This window comes from Heptranchias perlo, chromosome 7, assembly GCF_035084215.1.
Source record: "Heptranchias perlo isolate sHepPer1 chromosome 7, sHepPer1.hap1, whole genome shotgun sequence".
NCBI classification, from domain to species: domain Eukaryota; kingdom Metazoa; phylum Chordata; class Chondrichthyes; order Hexanchiformes; family Hexanchidae; genus Heptranchias; species Heptranchias perlo.
In genome coordinates, this window is record NC_090331.1 from 50,665,123 (window position 1) to 50,685,172 (window position 20,050).

At 39.3% G+C, this 20,050-nt stretch overlaps 2 protein-coding genes across 4 annotated transcripts in view; one reads left to right on the forward strand and one right to left on the reverse strand.

Moving 5' to 3' along the window:
- mettl5 (methyltransferase 5, N6-adenosine) overlaps nt 1-4,374 on the forward strand; it is a 23,595-nt gene extending 19,221 nt beyond the window's left edge. For 2 of the 3 annotated variants that reach the window (XM_067987507.1, XM_067987509.1), the window contains 4 exons: nt 1,690-1,772; nt 2,823-2,874; nt 3,278-3,327; nt 4,260-4,374. In XM_067987507.1, the coding sequence (XP_067843608.1) occupies nt 1,690-1,772; nt 2,823-2,874; nt 3,278-3,327; nt 4,260-4,301 (227 nt within the window). In that variant the 3' untranslated portion in view covers nt 4,302-4,374. The remainder of the gene's footprint in view (nt 1-1,689; nt 1,773-2,822; nt 2,875-3,277; nt 3,328-4,259) is intronic. The other variant, XM_067987508.1, reaches the window with a different exon arrangement.
- On the reverse strand, nt 2,939-16,184 carry ssb (small RNA binding exonuclease protection factor La). Its single transcript, XM_067987505.1, has 12 exons — nt 16,099-16,184; nt 14,107-14,181; nt 11,140-11,243; nt 10,896-11,067; nt 9,950-10,057; nt 9,752-9,852; nt 8,561-8,626; nt 7,840-7,879; nt 5,779-5,919; nt 5,505-5,691; nt 5,281-5,418; nt 2,939-4,518 (listed from the first exon to the last, which is right to left on the reverse strand). Exons 2-12 carry the CDS (start codon nt 14,170-14,172, stop codon nt 4,421-4,423), a joined length of 1,221 nt encoding a protein of 406 aa, XP_067843606.1. The 5' UTR covers nt 14,173-14,181; nt 16,099-16,184; the 3' UTR covers nt 2,939-4,420.
- Between the last annotated feature and the right edge of the window lie 3,866 nt (nt 16,185-20,050).

Below are 20,050 nucleotides of genomic sequence, written 5' to 3' on the forward strand. Positions count from 1 at the left end.
CTTCAAAAGTACTTCATTGTCTGTAGTCACTTATAATGTAGGTATCGCAGCAGCCAATTTGCACACAGCAAGGTCCCACAAACAGCAATATTTTTTATTCGTGATGTTGGTTAAGGGATATATATTGGCCAGGACCAGAACTCCCCCGCTCTTCTTTGAACAGTGCCTTTGTACCTTTTATGCCCACCTGAGAGGGCACAGGGGGGCCTCGATTTAACACACCTCCAATAATTCAGCACTCCCTCAGTACTGCACTGTCAGCTGAGTGTACTTAAGTTTAGCTAAAGGAAATCCCTTCTGCATTTAACAATGAAAAATTACTAACAAAACTGAACAAATGCTATCTTTCAGACGAAAAGTTAAATTGAGGCCCCATCTTCCCCCTTGGGTAAATGTAACAGATCCCATGGCACTATTTAAAGTAGTTCTCCCACTGTCCAGGCCATCATTTATCCCTTAATCAACACCCTCAAGAACAAATTAGCTGGTCACATCTCATTGCTGTTTATGGGACCTTGCTGTGCACAATTGACAGCCAGGTTTGCCTACATAACATGGAATACTCTAAAAGTAATTAATTGATTGTGAAGTGTTTTGGGATGTCCTGAGGATGTGAAAGATGCTTTATGAATGCAAGTTCTTTCTCATCTGAACAAACCGTTGTATTATAGGAACCTAGAGTGTGCTAGCTATTTGACTTTGGGGGTATCAAACCTAATCCTCTTCTCACCCAACATCCACACATCCAGTGGGTACGCAAGGGCCTGAAATCCAATTGCAATGCTGCTACTTCCATCTAGCTGACCACTAACTCAGATCAGGTATCAAACCTAGGACTTTCCTGGATTGCATCTATTAATTCCCTTTACCAGTTGAGTTCTTGAGGGAGCTGGATACTGGATTTTGTGAAAGATGTGTAATTTTATTAAACTGTAAAATAAGTTCCATACCAATATAATTTAGACAAGTGAAATAAAACACCATCTACATAAGAACGTAAACAGGAGCAGGAGTAGGCCATACGGCCCCTCAAGCCTGCTCTGCTATTCAATCAGATCATGGCTGATCTTTGACCTCAACTCCACTTTCCTGTCCGATCCCCATATCCCTTGATTCCCCTAGCGTCCAAAAATCTATCCAGCTCAGCCTTGAATATATTCAGTGACTCAGCAGCCACAGCCCTCTGGGGTAGAGAATTCCAAAGATTCACAACCCTCTGCGTGAAGAAATTCCTCCTCATCTCAGTCTTGAATGGCCGACCCCTTATCCTGCGACTATGCCCCCTAGTTCTAGACTCTAGCCAGGGGAAACAATTTCTCAGCATCTGCCCTGTCAAGCCCCCTAATAATCTTATGTTTCAATGAGATCACCTCTCATTCTTCTAAACTCCAGAGAATAGGCCCATTCAATGCAACCTCACCTCATAGGACAGCCCTCTCATCCCAGGAATTAATCTAGTGAACCTTTGTTGCACCACCTCCAAGGCAAGTATATCCTTCCTTAGATAAGGAGACCAAAACTGTACGCAGTATTCCAGGTGAGGTCTCACTAAAGCCCTGTACAATTGTAGTAAGACTTCCTTGCTACATCTGATCTCATTAGAGCTCTAACCAAATAAATGTAGCTAAAATCTCACTGTATAAAGTTCTCTATTTTAGAACCAATGTAATTGTATGTTTTCCTCAAAAGGTATGGACATGAAATTCCTCAAAACTGCTTTAGATATGGCCAGAACAGCTGTGTATTCCCTCCACAAAACATCAACTAGAGATGTAAGTGAATTTACTTGTGTGTTTTTCTGCAGCCAAAAGATCTACTTTGCAGATGAGTTTCAGATTGATCATTTGTATAGAAGGAAACATTGTTCAAATATTTTTAGACCGATTACTGGATGCAGCACAATTTAGTGTTTACATTAGCTGCTCTTAATTTAAAAGTACCCACTTTCCCACCTCTTAAGACAGGAAAGCACCAATGATCTCAATTTAAGCTGCATTTACCCCCCGTATATTTATTGCCAGGGAAGTGTTGGTTTATGGGGAGACTTCACCAAGCTTGAGTATCATTTAGTTCAGTTGTTTCCAAGTTCACTTGCCCAAATACATTTGCTTTCCCCTTTTTATTACCTCACTGTGTTTTGTGTGAGCTCATCTGATTATTCCTTCCAAGGCAGAATCAATGCAAAGTTAGTCATCTTCAACTGAAAGTCACCCCATGTGCATTTTCCTGCATGGTGAATGTCAGTAGTGAGCTATTGAAAGGAGAAATGTTGGCTATTTTCTCTTCCCACCCCCCAAATTAGATGTGTATTACCATTGCCCAGCTGAGAGCACAAAACTAAGCATAGATTAATGACAGTGAGACTTTGCTGATTTGCATGAATTGGCACATTCGATGGTGTATTTACCCATAAAATGCACCAGGGAAACCTCATTACATAAATGTATGTTTTTAAAAAAAATGGTTCATTACTGCAGTTTTACAGCAGATAATTTTCTCCTTCACAATGTCCCTGTGCAATGTACAAGAGGAAGAATTCCCACTTGTCATTGCTATCTGGAACTCTTATTGGAAAGCACACAATCATCCAATATTGTGATACCAAACCAGTAGAATGTGGTGGGTAATAGACTGACTAACTCAAAACATGAATAACAGCCACCACATACTGAGCTGTACCCCAGTATAAAATCAGCACCTTCAGCTTAAATATAGACAAGTATAATAGCAATTACTGCTAATTCACAATAAAAAGGCAGTGAAGTTTTTTGTTCAAAAAAAGGCAATGCTTAGTTTCAAATGTGCTTTCATCTCCTTTGTAGCATATTCAGAAGAAGGCTGACGAATGGAAGGTAAAGATGGAAGTAATTGCTGGTAAGAGATACTAATATACACAAGGTAAAATTTCACTTTGCAAGGTCAATAAATAGCTCCTACACCAATTTAAAGCCAGTTTATTGCAAAAAGACAAGGAACAGGGTGGTTGTGCTACACTTTACAAAATACTTAGTCGAACACGAGTCTAGCAATATCCTAACAAGATTTGATTAGATTCAATCTATATTTATTGGGACATAAAGAAAAGATCAGCTTTATAAATCCTCTAGCCTAGTTGCGTAAATCTATATTTCAATTGTACTCATCCCTTTCAATTCAATTTCACCTCTAGCTAGAAGGAATGCAGTGTAAACCTGATGTACAAAGATACCATAACCCAAAAGGTCAGGCACCAAGAATGTGGATTTCCAAATTAAGTTTTCTTTTCTTTTCTAAACAGAGCTCAGATATGACTTACCAGCATCATACAAATTCCATAAGAGGAAATCAGTAAGTCAGTCCACATTCCTATGTACATGTTAAATGAATTGTTAGCCATTGATAAAAAAAAATCCCATCTACTTGAGTCTCTATTGTAATGTAAAAAAGTTAGAGCCATAACATGGGAGTCACTGAAACAAGGTGGCTTTTTGAGCTAGTCATTGCTGTAGTCCACTCATCACTTCATGTCCTGTACAAGGAGATAGCAGAGTGTTCTTCAGCACTCAAAGCCAAGCTTAAGAGTTGGCATAATTTTTGTACGTTTATTATAGAACAAAGCCCACTAGAAACTAACTTGTGACTTACCAACTTTGTTTCAAGAGTAATTTTCAATCTGGTCTCAACCACACCTGGCTCAGATCCAGGTGGTGAGTTGTCACTCAATTATAGAACCAAATTACAGCACAAGAGCATGCCACTTGGTCTAGGACACCTGCACTAGCTCTTGAACAGCAGCGATTTAATCTAACCACATGTGGCAAGCCACTGTTTAATTCCTTATCAGCTCTATCTGTGGGAGGTATAGATTCCAAAAAGTAGATTTATACAGCATTTGTGTAAGTTACTATTATTGTCTATTTCTTTACTGTACATCACTTATAGACAAATTTATGCAAGAGCAGTATCAAACCCTTTATAGTTTGAAGAGTTGTGATGTTTTATTAAAGAATTTAAGACTATTTACAGTGGTAGTATTTTTATGAAGACTCTAAAATTAATCTATCAAACCACAAGGTACAGGCATTTTATATTTAATCAGTTAAGTCTTGTGTACTTAATCTGCACAAGGAAATTAATACACTGCAAATACACCAAAGTAACAAGTCAATGTTTTAACAGAAGTAAAATGTTTTATTTTAAAAAAAACAAACTTTAGACAAGCATGCATTTAAGGCAATTTCAAATATACAGCAGTTCATACTTGTTTTTTTAAATTCTAGATTGACATTGAAGTGGACTTCATACGGTTCTCGTTTAAATAAATTCCATCCCTCGGAAGATGTTCAATGGAGGCAATGTTGAGATACCACCAGAATTAAATGTAGTTAAAACTGAGGTCCATGTGGTCATTTTGTTCTGTTTGCAGGCCACAAATTGAATCTCACTGATCACCAGATTGACCTATTTTCAGTTGTTTCGCTGCAGGCTCATCTACAGATCCAGTTTCTTCAAGGGTTCGCTTCTTTGGACTTGTAGCAGCTACATCAGATCATGCAGGGTGGTTAAAACAAGTTTAAAACTTAGATGCTGAAAATCTTTATCAAGTATTCAAAGCGAGTAGAATCTCAATTTTATTGCAGGAAAATCTCCCAGGTCTATGTATTGCCAGAGGCGCAGCCATAGTGCATCTGCAATCTCATTTCAAGTGTGGTGAAATCAGTGGGTATATTGAAACCTGTTCATTGTTATTTCTGCACACAAGCTCTTCAGCTAAATGTGCAATTCTCAGTGTCTCTGCTTTAACATGCTCCAGTATCATATGGGACTCCTCATAGGGACCATTAAAAGGCACTTGAGGAGAGGAGACAATTGGCAAAATATTTTTTGTAACTCCACAGCAAATTTAAGGGTCTGAAGTAAAAATGTGTAATGCACAAGTTATGAGGGCAGGTGGTTGACTCTTGGAAACAGCCCGATTTCTCACGGCCATAATAACCAGTTAACTTTATATAAATTTAATCTTATCGGGCTATCCTGGTTAAGCATCTCCAAATACACACAATTAAATTGTCAAGATAGCATGCGTCAATTCTACAGCTAACAGAAATTCTTCATTTGCACAAAGTAACAGAGTTAAAGGCAAGAATAGAATTTGGTATTAAAATGAATGGATTTGTTGCAGTAACACAATCAGGTTATCCCTCCAAACAGTTTGGGCATGAAGAAATTTCCCACATCCCAACTGAATATTTCCAATTTTTGGTTTAATAGACATTGGCAATCTTAAGTTTTCCAACTTACTAGTTTCTTCAGTTTCCTCTGTTCCCTCACCACCATCTTCATCTTCACTCTCAAATGTTGTTTTCTTGCCTTGGAACTGCACCCTTTGTTGTCCCCAACCTCCCTTACCACCTCTTCCTCTACCTCTACCCTTTCGAGCTGTAAGTAAAAGAGACAAGTTTTTTAAAAAGTGTTCAGAAAATGAGCCAGCTGTCAATCAAGTGTCACTACTACTACAGCTTTACCTTTGACCCTTCGTTTGTTTAGAGACTCCTGCTGGTCTTCTATTATCTTCTTCAAAACTGTTTTCTCCTCTTCACCTTCCACCATTTCCCAAGTCACATCTTTATCTCGCAATTGCAATTTTCCACCATGGGCTTCTTTTGCTTTTTCAAGTGCTTCCTTTGCATTTGTTTTAAAAAGGATATTTCCCTATAAAAATCACACAATGAATCCTTACAGTATGAAAGTAAGATGACCAAAGGAATCAATTTTTAAAAGTTTAACAGTTGTATTCACCTCTTTAGCACCCCTTATAAAATCTATCCATTGTATTTCACCATGGCTGGAGAAAATTTCATGAATATCTTCCCTGCATGTCTGATCAGTAAGGTCACCAGCAAACTTCAGCAAGCATCCAGTTTTTTCCTCCAAGGGTTTCTTAATAAAAAAAAGATAAAGTTTAAAAAAGATTTCCCATGCCTTCTATCTCACCTCGAGTGCTACGTCCAAAACCCACTCCCCATACCTCAGATCAGAAGATACAACTTGGTAACCACTAATGCAGAGAACCTCTGCTTCAGTCACTCCATTCTAAGAGGGGTATCGCTCAAAGTCTGGAGTGTGATGAACATTATAGTGCCACACAAGAGACTTGTTGCAAATGGTAAGGTCCATGGTACTCAAGATAAAGTGGTAGCATGGATGGAGGGATAAAGGATATAAAGAGTGGGAGTAAATTAATGATTCTTGCATTGGCATGCATCATGGATTAGTATGAGGACCTCTTGTTCGCCATATCCATAAACCGATTTGGGCACCAGAATATTGAGACTATCAAAACTTCCTAATGCCAATCTAGAGGCATGGCAAACTAAGAAAAGGTGCAGTATTGATTTTCTAAAGTGACATTAGGGATTTGATATAGTCATGATTAGAGATTTCAAAGCAGGCTATATTCACTACTGCAGCAGTTAAGTAGTGAATGAATAGAAGTGTTAAAAATCATGAAATGATACACAAGGGAAAATAGTGAGCTTTACCTCATTGACCAGTGAGTTGGCAACAAGGGGCATTAAATTTAAGATCAGCATTGAAAACAAAAAAGGGAGCAGTTGAAGTTTTTACAACAAAATATTGCAAGTTGGGCTTCAGTATAACATTTAAACAAAGACAAATATTAAAGGATATGACAAAGAGCAAGAAAATTAGAGTAGAGGTCAAGGGGCCAAAATGGCCTCTCTGCTTGAATGTCTAGGGTATTATGTATCCAATTGAATAAACAGATTTTTGATTTAAGTCACCATAAACCAGATGCTCCTAATCCTGGTAATGTTGATGAGGTGGTCAGATAGTTAGCCCCCCTACAACGTGCACGAGCAAGATCCTGCAGCAAATGTTCGCGTAACGTTACCAATAAAATTGAATCTCTAGTATCCAAAAAGGTACGATTCCTACCATTTAGTAGGAAATGGGAATCTAAAATCAACCTCACTATATAGCTAAACTATACAAATTCCTGGAGGCTCCCTGTACCTAATGATCTACATCAATTGATGTCTGGGCCACAGATTTGGCAATTAAGTAACTGCATTAAAGTAGCAATGCTCACCAAGCCACTTCCAAAGCAAAAGACCGCTGTACACTTTTCTGACAACCTACTTCATAGCCAATGAGGATCCAATAGAGAAACACTAGTGCTCGTCTTGGGCAGCATTAACAATTGCCCTTTTATGGGGAAACCCTACTGGAAAGAGTACAGAAGTGCAGTTTCATACTAGCCTTAAAAAGCACTTTAATATAAATAAACATTGCTTTCTCCTCACCTCCTTAAGGCATTAACTCTGTTGGGGTACAGGCACCCCCTCAGTGACAATTATTCAAATACAACACTGGACAGCAAGTATTGGCTGATTACCCAACCACAGCTGAACTCAATCTGATCTTCATTGGACAAGAGGATGGGAACCATGGCAGATTTTCTCCTCCCAAACCCAGGATGCAGAGTGCAATTGTTGCACCCCTACCACTCCTCTGACTGAAATCAGCTAGATCTATATGGCTTTGCTATTCATTGTATAAATTTGCTGAGTCAATGGGGAAGCAGCCACCCTAGGGGAAAAAAAAAAATTATATGAAGTTTATCAGCTGTGACTTTATTGAACTGTTTTTAACCCACTCACAATGATTGTTAGAAGTAGTCAACAGCATACAACATCAGGACAGTTTCACAGTAGAACAAATTTATTAGCAATTGAGAGATAGCAAATTTTGTTCCAAACATCCTTTTTCTAAAGTTCTTTAGGAAATACCAGCTGAATGCATTTGCATCCATTAGTTCTTAATCTAAAGAAAACTTACCACATCATGCACTTCAAGATCCTGTAGCTGTTCTTTCTCACTAGAAAAGGAAAGAATAAATTAAGACACAAACAAAACAGACACTGGTTTCAACTGAGGTGGTTTGCATAATTCAGATCCTTCTCATGGCAGATCTAGCAATGAACTGGTCTTTTCTGAATCACCCAATCTTTTAGACAGCGAGAGATGTTTGGGCCTAACTTTTTTTTGGGGTGGGGAGCAGTAGTCGTCAGAGCATTCAACAGAGAAATAGCAAATTCCAAACTCAGATTTCTCCACCTTTGAAGTTAAAAACCCATACATATTAAAGCTAGAGTAACATTACTCACATTGGCCATACCCATTAGAGTGCTCAAACTGGGTGCACTGGAAGCCAATATCTTTTGTCTCCCATCAGCTTTCCTCCCCAAAAGCACTCAGTTCAAGATGTAGCCACCAGCCTTACAAAACAAAGCCATTTTGGAACATTTGACTCAAAATTTAATTTCAACCCAGCCTCAACCATTTATGCTACCCAAGTTTCACAGCCACACGAAGGCTCAAAACTGCTGAATGCAGTATTGCTCTCTTCTCTTTATTCCCCCCCCCCCACTCACCTCCCCCCCCCAAAAAAAAACAGTAGGACATTTATAATTACAATGATGTACTCAACTAAGCAAAATGCAAAAATAGTATACAATAAGACTAAGTGAATTAGTCACTAAAATTTGTATTCACTTACTAGTTTTTGCTTTTTGTTGCTTTATGCTGCTTCTTTTCTTCAGCTTTCTTTATAAAATAAGCTTCTCTTCAAGAGGAAAAACTGAACATAAGAACTGGTTCTTAAGTGCATTGACATGTTAAGCAATTCTGATCTCTCAGCATATCCCATTAAGTTTGAAGGTACACCTATTTGAAAAGGTGGCTACAAACTTCTATTCCTATGGGATTTTTACACAGTGGATAGTCATTTATTAGATGGAGCACTCTTAACAGAGGCTTTAACAATACAATGCCTGACAGAGTCTGTAAATTTGTAGCTACAAAAATGCATTAAGCATTTGCTAACACCCTATAAAGACTGCAAATTCAGCTAAGCCAGATCACAGAACAATACTTGAGTAGGTCTTGTTGCCACATCTTCAGATAAAATGGAGACATCTTTGTATTTTCAGAGTTATGAAATAGCTGGAGTTAAAATCAAAGGTATGTCTCCTTGCTAAATTTCAAAATGAAGGCCAAGGGACAAGCAGTCTACAGAACCAGGCTAATTCATCCAGAAATCAGTCAGGATACTGGAACTTCCTTTTTGATGCAAATTAAATTATCAACGGCCAAAGCATATCAAGTACTTGGAAATCAAACACGAGCACACCGATCAGTTAACATCCCATGCAGTAATTCCTACCACTTTGCCTTTAATCATGAAAAACTGACAACTAACTTCAAAGGTCTTTGCACTGAATTACACACTGGTGCATTCCCATGAAGAGCTGGCAGAAAATTCAAAATCCATGATGAATGCAGATTTGCTTCATCTATACATGTCTAGAAGGGGCATCATAAAACAAACCAGACAGTCATCCAAAAGTCGTGTCACAAGACTAAATTTTTTTTTTAAAGAGGGAATATTATACCTTTATGGATGGATTCTACTTTCACTGCTTTATTGTGCTGAATCAGTATCTTGATTTGTATATTAATTAACCTGCAAATATATCATAGTTATTGCCTCCAGACCATACAAGTACATCCTAAAGTGTTTTTTGCCTTTTGGAGGAAACCCAAGACCAAGGCAACATCCAGTTTTCAGCCTGGCTCTGCTTTACAATCAGGCACTCAAATCAAGTTTACTTCCTTTCAGTGAGCTGCAATGGTAAATGTGCACCCTATTACTCAGACCAATATGCTACATCAAAGTTGATGTACTTACTTGAAAAGCACAATCATGTCAGTGTCCTTGTACTTCAGACCCGATGTTTCTACAAATTTTGTGGCCGAATCTAGACTGTCGAAGACCACAAATACTGATCCCTGTTAATAGAAGGAGGGGAACAATTGAATGTTCTCTTGCAAACTGTAGGTTTTTTTGGGGGGGGGGGGGGGGGGGTGCAAAAAAAAAAAAACAGACCTTAAACTGCCTCTGCAATGTCCTCCTCATTTGTATATTCTCCACAGGCCCACTTTCATCAAACCAGTCCTTAATCTCATCAAGTGTAGCACTTGTGGGAAAGCCTTTCTGTTCAGTGGGAAGATGCAACATTAGGGCAGGTTTAGGGAAAAAATAGCAAGTTAAAAGCACTGAAAATTTCTACAAAAACTTAAAACCATTTCACATTCCGATTCTATTTTAAGCAAGAGTTTTTCCTGAAATTTCATACTGTACAAGAAATTATGAAAAGTAAACACTTACACCAAGGTAATGATATGCAACCCACTACTGAAGCTTGACCTTTGTTAAGGGTTATGAAATAAGGCACTTAACTAGGAGATATATTTTAACTGTGTAAAGTTAAAGGAAAATTATTCCACAAAATTATAAACCACCCCTATTTAGTAAAAAAAAGTTCAACTTTCACACACAAGATATGCCCCTTTATACCTCGGTCCACATTCATTGGGTTTGGTGAATTACACAAGACTTCAAATCAGTAACATATTCTAATGAAGCAGCAGCCCCAACCCCAAACTACTCTAGTTCTATGCACTGGGTCAAAATGAAAGTAAATGGCCCACAAAAGCCTAACAAGCCCAACATTACAAACACAAAAGGACAAAAGCAACCTCAAAATCCAGGGGCAAACAGGCATGCTCCATTTGAATGGTGAAATCTAACATTTCAGGCAATAGCCATCAGTTGACTTGAGAAATTAACCGGTTTCTAAATTCTATCTGGTTCGTTGCAAAACAACAATTTTAGCAGCTATCCCAGCATCAAGTTTATTTCCTCTCCAAAAATAGTTTCTACCAAGTCACTTGCTCTTCTACCCAAATATTATTCACAATTGAAATCAACAAAACCCAGTATTATCTTTTAACATTCTTTGACAGTTAGAAATTTCATAAGCCTTACTTACAACATAGACAGATCTGGCTTTCACAGAGTTTTTGTACTCATCAAACTCAGGCAGAGGTTTGCTTGGAGAACGACGAATTTTGGTTTTGTCTTCACTTATTTCTAAAAGTTCAGTTTTGGACTTCTTGAGTCCTTCCACTATTATGGTGAAATCTGTTGTTAGACGACTTAACCTGCAAGATATTTTCAAGATTCAGAGGCTACTTATGCCACCACTTGTTTTAAGCAACTACAAATTTCCTTACCTGTTAAATTTAATCATGGTTTCCAGGGGTACCCAGCCATCATCCAGCTTGATCTGTTCTTTGAGAAATTTATCCCTTGGCAAATTATGATCGCCGAAGTAATACTGTACAAAGGCAATAAAAGTAAATTTTAGTACATAAACTGTCAAAAAGGATTTCTAATTAAATAAATTCCCTGCCTAATCTGACACCTGAATAACAAAGAGGCTGCTACAGAAGCTCAATTTGTTTGCACTACAAAAGATGAGGCTAAAAGACTTCTTGAAGTATTCTAGGTCCTTAAAGGCAATTAAAGTTGAACCCAAGAAACTGATAACCATGGCGCCCGAACAATGAATTGGAATAGACTGCCCAGGGGGATAGGCATTTGGCGAGAAAAATCAATTAAGGGATATAATTTGAGAACTGCATAGTTTTGAGTTCTGGGGTTGGCTAGATGCACTCAAATAGTCCTTTACAGTCAAAACACTTCTATGCAAGTAGCAAATCCAGTTTTCCAGAATAAGCAAGACAAATGCTTTCAAGCTATGATACAAGTTTTACTTTCAAAACAAATCTGCAGTTAGAAATCAAACCCACCCTTGTTGCAGCAGAGTAATATACCAGGCAGCATCAACTTAAGGCAGTCGTGAGAGATGGGTTAAGTTCTCATTGTGAAGTTCCCAATCTCAGCCTGTTACAGTGGGAAAGAAAACTCAAAGGGAAGTAATTTCCCCCCACCAAAATCACTCAGCTAGCTATAATAAGCAGTGATATTGGGCCGTATGTTGCTGGAGTGGAGCATCTAGTAACATGCCCCATTAGTTAAGATATTTTTCTGCACCCTTCAGCTCAAAAAGTTTTTGCACCGTAACTTGCTGCAAGTGCAAGCTGATAATGGCATGGCGAGGGCAACAAGGCATCCGGGGTCTCAGTGAACGGTGGAACCAACAGTGTATCACGGTAACCAATGAGATTTAAGGATTGGGAGAGAAATAAAGGAAAAACTGAGGGAGGGTGAATTAGTGAGTGAATTGGAGTCAAATCAGGTACAGAAAGAGAAATAGAGGGGGAAAGAGCTCGATTAAGAGAAAAAAAGACAAAAGAAAACATTTTTAAATTTGACATTTTTAAAATCTCTAACAAGAACTTACCACCCGAAGGAACGAGACTCATTTAAATTGTTCAATTTCTGGGCAGAGGGGTTGATTGGCACTATATTACAATTATCATAATTAAAAAGGTACTTGCACTATTAATTACCAGATTTAATCTGCTGAGTTTAATGGGCAATTAATGTACAAATCCACAAGTTCTTAAAAATAACAGGGAGGCTAAGAGATATGACATCTGTGCAAGGCAAATGAGAGCGGTGTGAATCGACCAGCAAAATCTGGAGATTTGCAACTCATGACGTATATCTTAATCCCCTGAACTTGCTGGCCGATTTGCACATTCACAGCGTGCATCGTTAACACGCCATTATTTTTCCAGCAAGATCTATCAGCATTGATAGAAGCACAGGAGAAAATTGTCCACTGCCCCCTCAAACACAGGCAAAACAGGGAACCTGAAGATAAAGGAGTTTCATACTTTTGCAAAAGAATTCTGGTTCTACAGCACAAAGACAACATCTTGGCATTTACAAAATAGATTTGCCAGATGCTCATCTTTCACCAGACCAACTAGCCTTTTGAAATGGGCGCTGGCTTTTTAAAACAATTGTTGCGCAGCGACCCTATTAACAGACGTGCAACTTACTGGGCCAGAACTCACGCAGAGCGGAAAGCCAACACTCGCCTCAGCTTCTGCGAATTAAATTAACAAAAGTACTTACTGCAGGCTCTGCAGCATCGACTTGCTTGATTTTGAACTTTTTAAAATATTGTGCACTATCAACTCAGCCTCTGAGCAGCGTGAGTTGACACGCATGGAACAGTGAGAGAACAGAAGACAAGCCCACAAAATCTATCATGGAGAAGTCATGCCCACAGATTCAGGCTGTATTGCTCAAGCAGGCAAGCAGACTTCATTCATTTAAAGTTAGTTATTTATGTCACTAAATAAAAATTAATTTTTTTAAATAAAAAGCCAAAGAAATAACTGAATTAGAGAGACAGAAGGAAATAATTTCTTTTTGAAATGTCCAACAATTTAAAGTGAGTAATATGCAATTCCATATTTTTAAAAAGTTTTTTAGTTGTTTGGCAGTCATTACGACTATTCATGCTGTTAAAAGTTCGTTTAGACCTGGTATTTTTAAGCGTACCTGTTTGGTGGCGTAATTAGTTATTTTCCAGCTTGGCAGAGGAGCAAGTTTACACTTTTTCAATGATTTCCCCGACTGCAGTATACGAAGGCCCTTCAATTCGAAGCTGTCATATAGCCCCACTCACCACTAGGAGCAAGTTCTCAATTCTAGCATTTTACTGTGCATGTACAAACACAGGGACTTGCTCCTTCAAATGACTAAAAACTGGCAGCGCAGTTGAGCTCCTCCATTATTTCAGGAGAGGGTTCTGTCCCAATAACTTCTTCCCATCCCCACCTTTTTCCTCTGTTCCCACACCTGCTGGGATTAACTGATTGCAAGTTTCAATGTGGAAACTTGCATACTACCATTATCTGTTGGACTTGCAAACAGATTAAATTATCCCAGACACCATCAAAATTAAGGTATCTAAGAGAGTACAACATCTGTTTGGGGGGGGGGGGGCGGGGGATGATGGAGAGAGAAGAGAAAGGGAAGTGAGCAGAATAGAAGGAAAACTTTAATCATGGAAGGTACAAAAGTAGTTATTGATTTGTTTACCCATTCTTCCAAGCAACAATGAATTTAAGAGTGAGCTGCTGGTAATTTAAAAAGCCAGAACACCATTTCCACAAACAAAATTCCAGTGCAATTTTCTTAGCTAACCCAACCTTAGTAACATGAAAAAGGATTATCATCAAAACATTATCCCAACGATACATATGGATATTACATACTTCAATCTGTTCACATATTTTCTTCTCAAGGGGAGTCATTTCTTGCACCACTCCATTCTCTGCCATTTTGGCAACCTATATAAGAAAACAAAATTAAATACATAATGCCAGACACCACTTTTCTCTTCATAAAGGAAGCTGGCCCTTGACTAAGTCAATTGTTCCTTCACACAGAACTGGAAGTTTGGTTTAGACTTGAGAGGGTGTGGGAGCTAAAAAAACAAGGCTGTACTTCATCATTCAGTCATAGGAAATGTAAATAAATTGTATTCTTCCAGTCTACATAAAATTCTTTGACAGTACAATTTGTTAACAAAAAAATATTTGCATTTATATAGGGCTTTTCACAAACTCGGGACATCCCAAAACACTTTCCAGCCAATGATGTGTAGTCACTGTTGTAATGTAGGATAACACTCCCAAGACAAATTTACTCAGTTTCAGCCAAGTGTAATCTCAAGAGTTGTATTTAGAAAAACAATTCAGGGTTTCCCACAATTCCATTGTTAAGCGCAACATTTAAGTGAGCCATACAGACCAAGAATTACCAGATTTGTTTCCCAGTCAGATTAGCAATTTGAGACCCGACAATTGACTCTAAGCCTCTTAGTTCTGATGGGGAAATTGGCCACAATTGCTGCTTCTGATCATTACTGGCAAGTGCACAAGTGTGGACATTGGATGAGGATAATATCAAGCTAAACTATAACACCCTTTGACCAAATAGTCTAGGTTCACATATGAATGGCCACTTAGCCAAAACAATGGAGAATGACTTCCATCAGGTATCAATCCCCTATTCAGCTGCATTTTAAAATGAGCACTTCTCAGTTCTTCATAAAACTCACTTTGCATCCTTCTACATCCAAGCACCATAGCCTAACATTAAAGTTACACATCCCCAAACATTACCATAATTTAGCAGACACCAGCATATACAGGACAATGTTACAGTATTAAGTCAAGGTAAACATATAAACCAACCAAATGAATTGGCTCAGGTTCAATCTAGTCTCAAATGTTACCAATTAAGTTAATGTAGAATAGTATGCTGAAGCTATACAGCTGGAGGTCTAGAATTTTCTTATGTTAAGATGCTAAACGTTTTTCCCTACCCCTTTAAAGTAAAACTTTAATAATAGACATCAGTTACAAGTAATAAGATTCATTATAAAGAAAAAAAATCAAAACGATTAGCTGCATGTGATGTTGGGAGGCTGGCTTCCATAACCTTCACTATTGTCAGAAGAATACGTAGATTTAGGAAATTACATTCTTGCACTTTCTATACAAGAAAATTCAGGCTAGCGAGCATCCTACGCACGTTTGAATTTCACGTTACAATAGATCCTGAAACACAGGTAAAGGCCAAGATTGACGCAAAATAATCCCCTACCCCCTAGAATTTTGACGTGTAGATTAAAAGCATATGAATCCTCACTTCCAATTTAGGGTTACTGGATGGTAATTACACCAATTATGTAAATAAAGTAGGATCTTTATTAGAGGTTATTGCGAATTTATCGTTTTATCACAACTTTGAAAGTGAAACGAAGTGTCTTCTGCAAAGATCGTAAGTCCCACCCAGGGTCTGCTCATTCCCAGGCATGGCCGCAGAACCACGAGGTCCCCAAGTTGTGCGGAGGCAAAGCCTCTTTGCCCTGGGGTGACTGACCAATCCGAGCCGCGCAACCTCAGGCTAAATTAAAGCGGCTGGAAGGACGTCTACAGCAACAACCCGCAGCGCACAAGCTCGAGGTTTGCGGATGAACGTCTCCAATCTGCCTCCACTTAATAATGGACGTTTACAGGAGCCGCCTCGCCACTTCTCTGACAGGCCCAGGGACCGAGAAACCCGACCACAGCCCAGAGCGCCGCGTCCTTCTCATTCCAGCTCACTTTTACATTTAGACTTAAAACCAACGCGCACCGCGGCCTACAGGGAGGGAGGAAGGGGGAAAAAAAACTTTCACACAACCACCACTCCCGTACCTACTCCAAGCCCGCACCAGCCGCGTAAACCCGCCTCCGCCGCTGCTATTTAAAGCCTCTGACTGCATCCCACCAGACACCGCGGCCGCAGCGAACGTACTGACGTAATGGCGCTGGGAGCGCGCGCACTGACTGACTAACTGCCGAGGGCGAGTCGGAGCTCGAGGATCCGCAGAGTTTGTGCCTGTCCGAAATAGTTCATTCCTTTGCTGTGTATTATTTAAATAACTGAATGTTTAGTGGTCGAAATCAAGCAGCTCAGCACGTGTATGCGCATCAAAAGAACTTTAAAAATGTAATTCTTGTTCAATTTGGATTGAACGCGTACTGAGATCCAAACCAGACACGCAATTGGATTTAAACAGAAAGCGCAAGTAACCCTGTGCTGACCGGCTGCTGTCCATTTGCTATTTTCCCCATCAGACTCCTGGGCCAGTGGAGTCTGCTCCGCTTTGCCAGTTTTTCATGCTTCCCATCCTACTTACCTTATCCCCCTTTAGCTATGCCCACATTCTCTGCGTTGCATATATATATATATATATCCTTCATTTGTTTTTTCTTCTTTCTTGGGTTATGGGCCTCACTAACAAGACTGACATTTATTGCCGATCCCTAGTTGCCCTTGAGAAGTTGGTAGTGGATCTTCTCTTGAACCACTCCAGTCCATGTGGTGAAGGTATTCACACAATACTGTTAGGTGGAGAGTTCCAGCGAGGAGGAAGGAAAGGTGATATATGTCCAAGTTGAGATGGTTTGTGACTTAAAGGGGAACTTGGAGGTGATGGTGTTCCCATGCACCTGTTAACCTTTCCTTCTGGGTGGTGAAGGTTGTGGCTTTGGGAGATGCTGTTGAAGAATCCATGATGACTTGTTGCAGTGCATCCTGTTGACAGTGTACACTGCAGCCACAGTTCACTGGTGGTGAAGGGAGTGGACATTTAAGGTGGTGGATGGGTTGCCAATCAAGCGGTCTGCTTTATTCTGGATGGTGTCGAGCTTCTTGAGTGTTGTAGTTGCACCCATCCAGGCAAGATGAGTGTATTCCATCTTCTGACTTGTACCTTGTAGGTCAGGAGATGAGCCACTCACCACAGAATACCCAGCCTCTGACCAGCTCTATTAGCACGGCATTTATGTGGTTCGTCAATACCGAAAATGTCGACCTGTGAATTCCAGCATTTTCTGTTTTTGTTTCAGATTACATAAAAATATATAGAAATTACAACATAGAAACAGGCCATTTGGCCTAACAAGTCCACATTGGTATTTATCCTCCACACAAGCAATTTCCTTAATAATGTGAGCCTGCCCTGTTCCCAAATCCCTTTAATCCCTTTCCCATCTACCACCTATCTAACCTATTCTTAAATCGTAACGTGTGCCCAGAATTTCCTTGTATACACGCACATGTTTACACATTCACGCACACTTACACATAACATACACATACATATCAACACTCATATCACACACAGCTTTACTTATAAACACGTATCCGTAATTTAAATATACACAGAAATGGCAGCAGTTGGAGATTTCCAGCATCTGCCATATTTTGCTTTTTGTTCACACAATTGGACTTGGCATTTACCGCAAGGTGAGTTAGACCTGTACCTGCAAGTAAATTTTAAGGGACTCCCCTGCTCCTATCAGTTGACAGATGTGATACCCAGGACATCGATGTTTCTTCAGATAATTGAATTATGCAGGTCTTGATTGAAAGATAGAGGGGGCAACTGTTTCACTTGTTGACTTATATCAGCACATGGGGGGTTCTGAAGGATGCAAACTTCAATTTGGACACAGTTCTTTAGAACTGGCCTGAAGCTCTGTCTTATTTATTTTTCATGGTGCTTCATCTCCCAGTCTCTATATTTATAACTTACTTTACCTGTATTTTGGATCGACATCCAGCATTTCCATAATTCTATGCCAGTTTTTCCTGCTCTAACCCACAGTGCTCTGCTCCCACTGAGTTTTCCTGCATTTTTCAAAAATGTGTGCCCTAGATTTCCAGGTTTTTCACACACTAGCTTTACGTGGTCTTTGAAAAGACATGCACAACTCTTTGCATTGCGTATATTGTAATGTAGTTTTCACATTACACATTGCAAAAAAGAACACACAAGCTGGTAATTATTGCTAACGAAATTGCCAAACGTCCCATTTGCATTCCAACACCTGCCCCCAAGGAGAAAGAAATATATGCCTTTGCATACAAGGTATATGCGTACTGATGTCACCAGTACTGGGGAAAGAGAGAGCTGTTCCGTTGGGACGGACTACATCTGAACCATGCTGGGACTAGAGTTCTAGTAAATTGAATAACTAGGGAAGTAGATAGGGCTTCAAACTAAATAAGGGTGGGGAGAGAAAAGACAAAGAAGCAGTGCTGGAAAGTGATTGGGGTAAGGATAACCAGATTGTGTCAGGAAGGGACTGAGCATACAAACAAAAGACAACAAATAGAGTCCGGGTAAGAAAAAATGGTAATAAGACAAATAGGGCCATAGTACAAAAAAATGTTAAGAGGTCTAAAAACGTTAAAAAGACAAATCTAAACGCACTGTATCTGAATGCATGAAGCACTCGTAATAAGGTAGATGAATTAACAGCGCAAACAGATGTAAACGGATATGATATAATAGCAATTACAGAGACATGGCTGCAGGCTGACCAAGGCTGGGAGCTGAATATCCAAGGGTATTTGATATTTAGGAAGGACAGGCAAAAAGGAAAAGGAGGTGGGGTGGCTTTGTAAGTAAAGGATGAAATCAGAGTAAGAGTGAGAAAGGATATTGGCTCAGAAAATCAAGATGTGGAATCAGTCTGGGTGGAATTAAGAAGCACCAAGGGGCAGAAAACACTGGTGGGAGTTGTCTATAGGCCTCCAAACAGTAGTGGTAATGTAGGGGATGGAATCAAACAGGAAATTAGAGATGAATGTAACAAGGGTATTACAGTAATTATGGGTGACTTTAATCTGCATATAGATTGGTCAAACCAAATTAGCAATAATGCTGTGGAGGATGAATTCCTGGAGTGTGTAAGAGGTGTTTTTTTAGTTCAGTACATTGAGGAGCCAACCAGGTAACAGGCTATCCTAGATTGGGTATTATGCAATCAGAAGGGGTTAATTATTAATCTTGTTGTGTGGGGTCCTTTAGGGAAGAGTGACCATAACATGACAGAATTCTTCATTAAGATGGAAAGTGAAGTAGTCCAATCCGAAACTAGGGTCCTAAATCTAAACAAGGGAAACTACGAAGGTATGAGGAGTGAGTTGGCTATGATAGATTGGGAAGCTTCATTAAAAGGCATGACGGTAGATAAGCAATGGCTAACATTTAAGGAACAAATGCATGAATTGCAATAATTATACATACCTTTCTGGCGCAAAAACACAAAAGGAAATGCGGCCCAACCATGGCTAACAAAAGAAATTAAGGATAGTATTAGATCCAAAGAGGAGTCATATAAAGTTGCCAGAAAAAAGTAGCAAGCCTGAGGATTGGGAGCAGTTTAGAATTCAGCAAAAAAGGACCAAGAGATTGATTAAGAGGGGAAAAATAGAGTATGAGTAAACTTGCAAAGAACATAGAAGTGGACTGTAAAAACTTCTACAAGTATGTAAAAAGAAAAAGATTAGTGAAGACAAATGTAGGTCCCTTACAGTCAGAAACAGGAGAATTTATAATGGGGAACAGGGAAATGGCAGAGCAATTAAACAAATACTTTGGTTCTGTCTTCACGGAAGAGGACACAAATAACTTCCCAGAAATACTAGGGAACCAAGGGACTAGTGAGAAGGAGGAATTAAAGGAAATTAGTATTAGTAAAAAAATAGTGCAGGAGAAATTAATGGGACTGAAAGCCGATAAATCCCCAGGGCCTGATAATCTGCATCCCAGAGTACTAAAAGAGGTAGCCATGGAAATAGTAGATGCATTGG

Bases quoted from the DNA above. Each gene is read 5' to 3' on its own strand.
- ssb (XM_067987505.1), bottom strand. From the start codon at position 14,172: ATGGCAGAGAATGGAGTGGTGCAAGAAATGACTCCCCTTGAGAAGAAA. The intron at 7,880-8,560 runs GTAAGTGAATAC...TTCCTTTTCTAG, and splicing joins GCAACAAAAAGCAAAAACTA to TGAGAAAGAACAGCTACAGG. The intron at 5,419-5,504 runs GTAAAGCTGTAG...TTTTACTTACAG, and splicing joins AAACAAACGAAGGGTCAAAG to CTCGAAAGGGTAGAGGTAGA.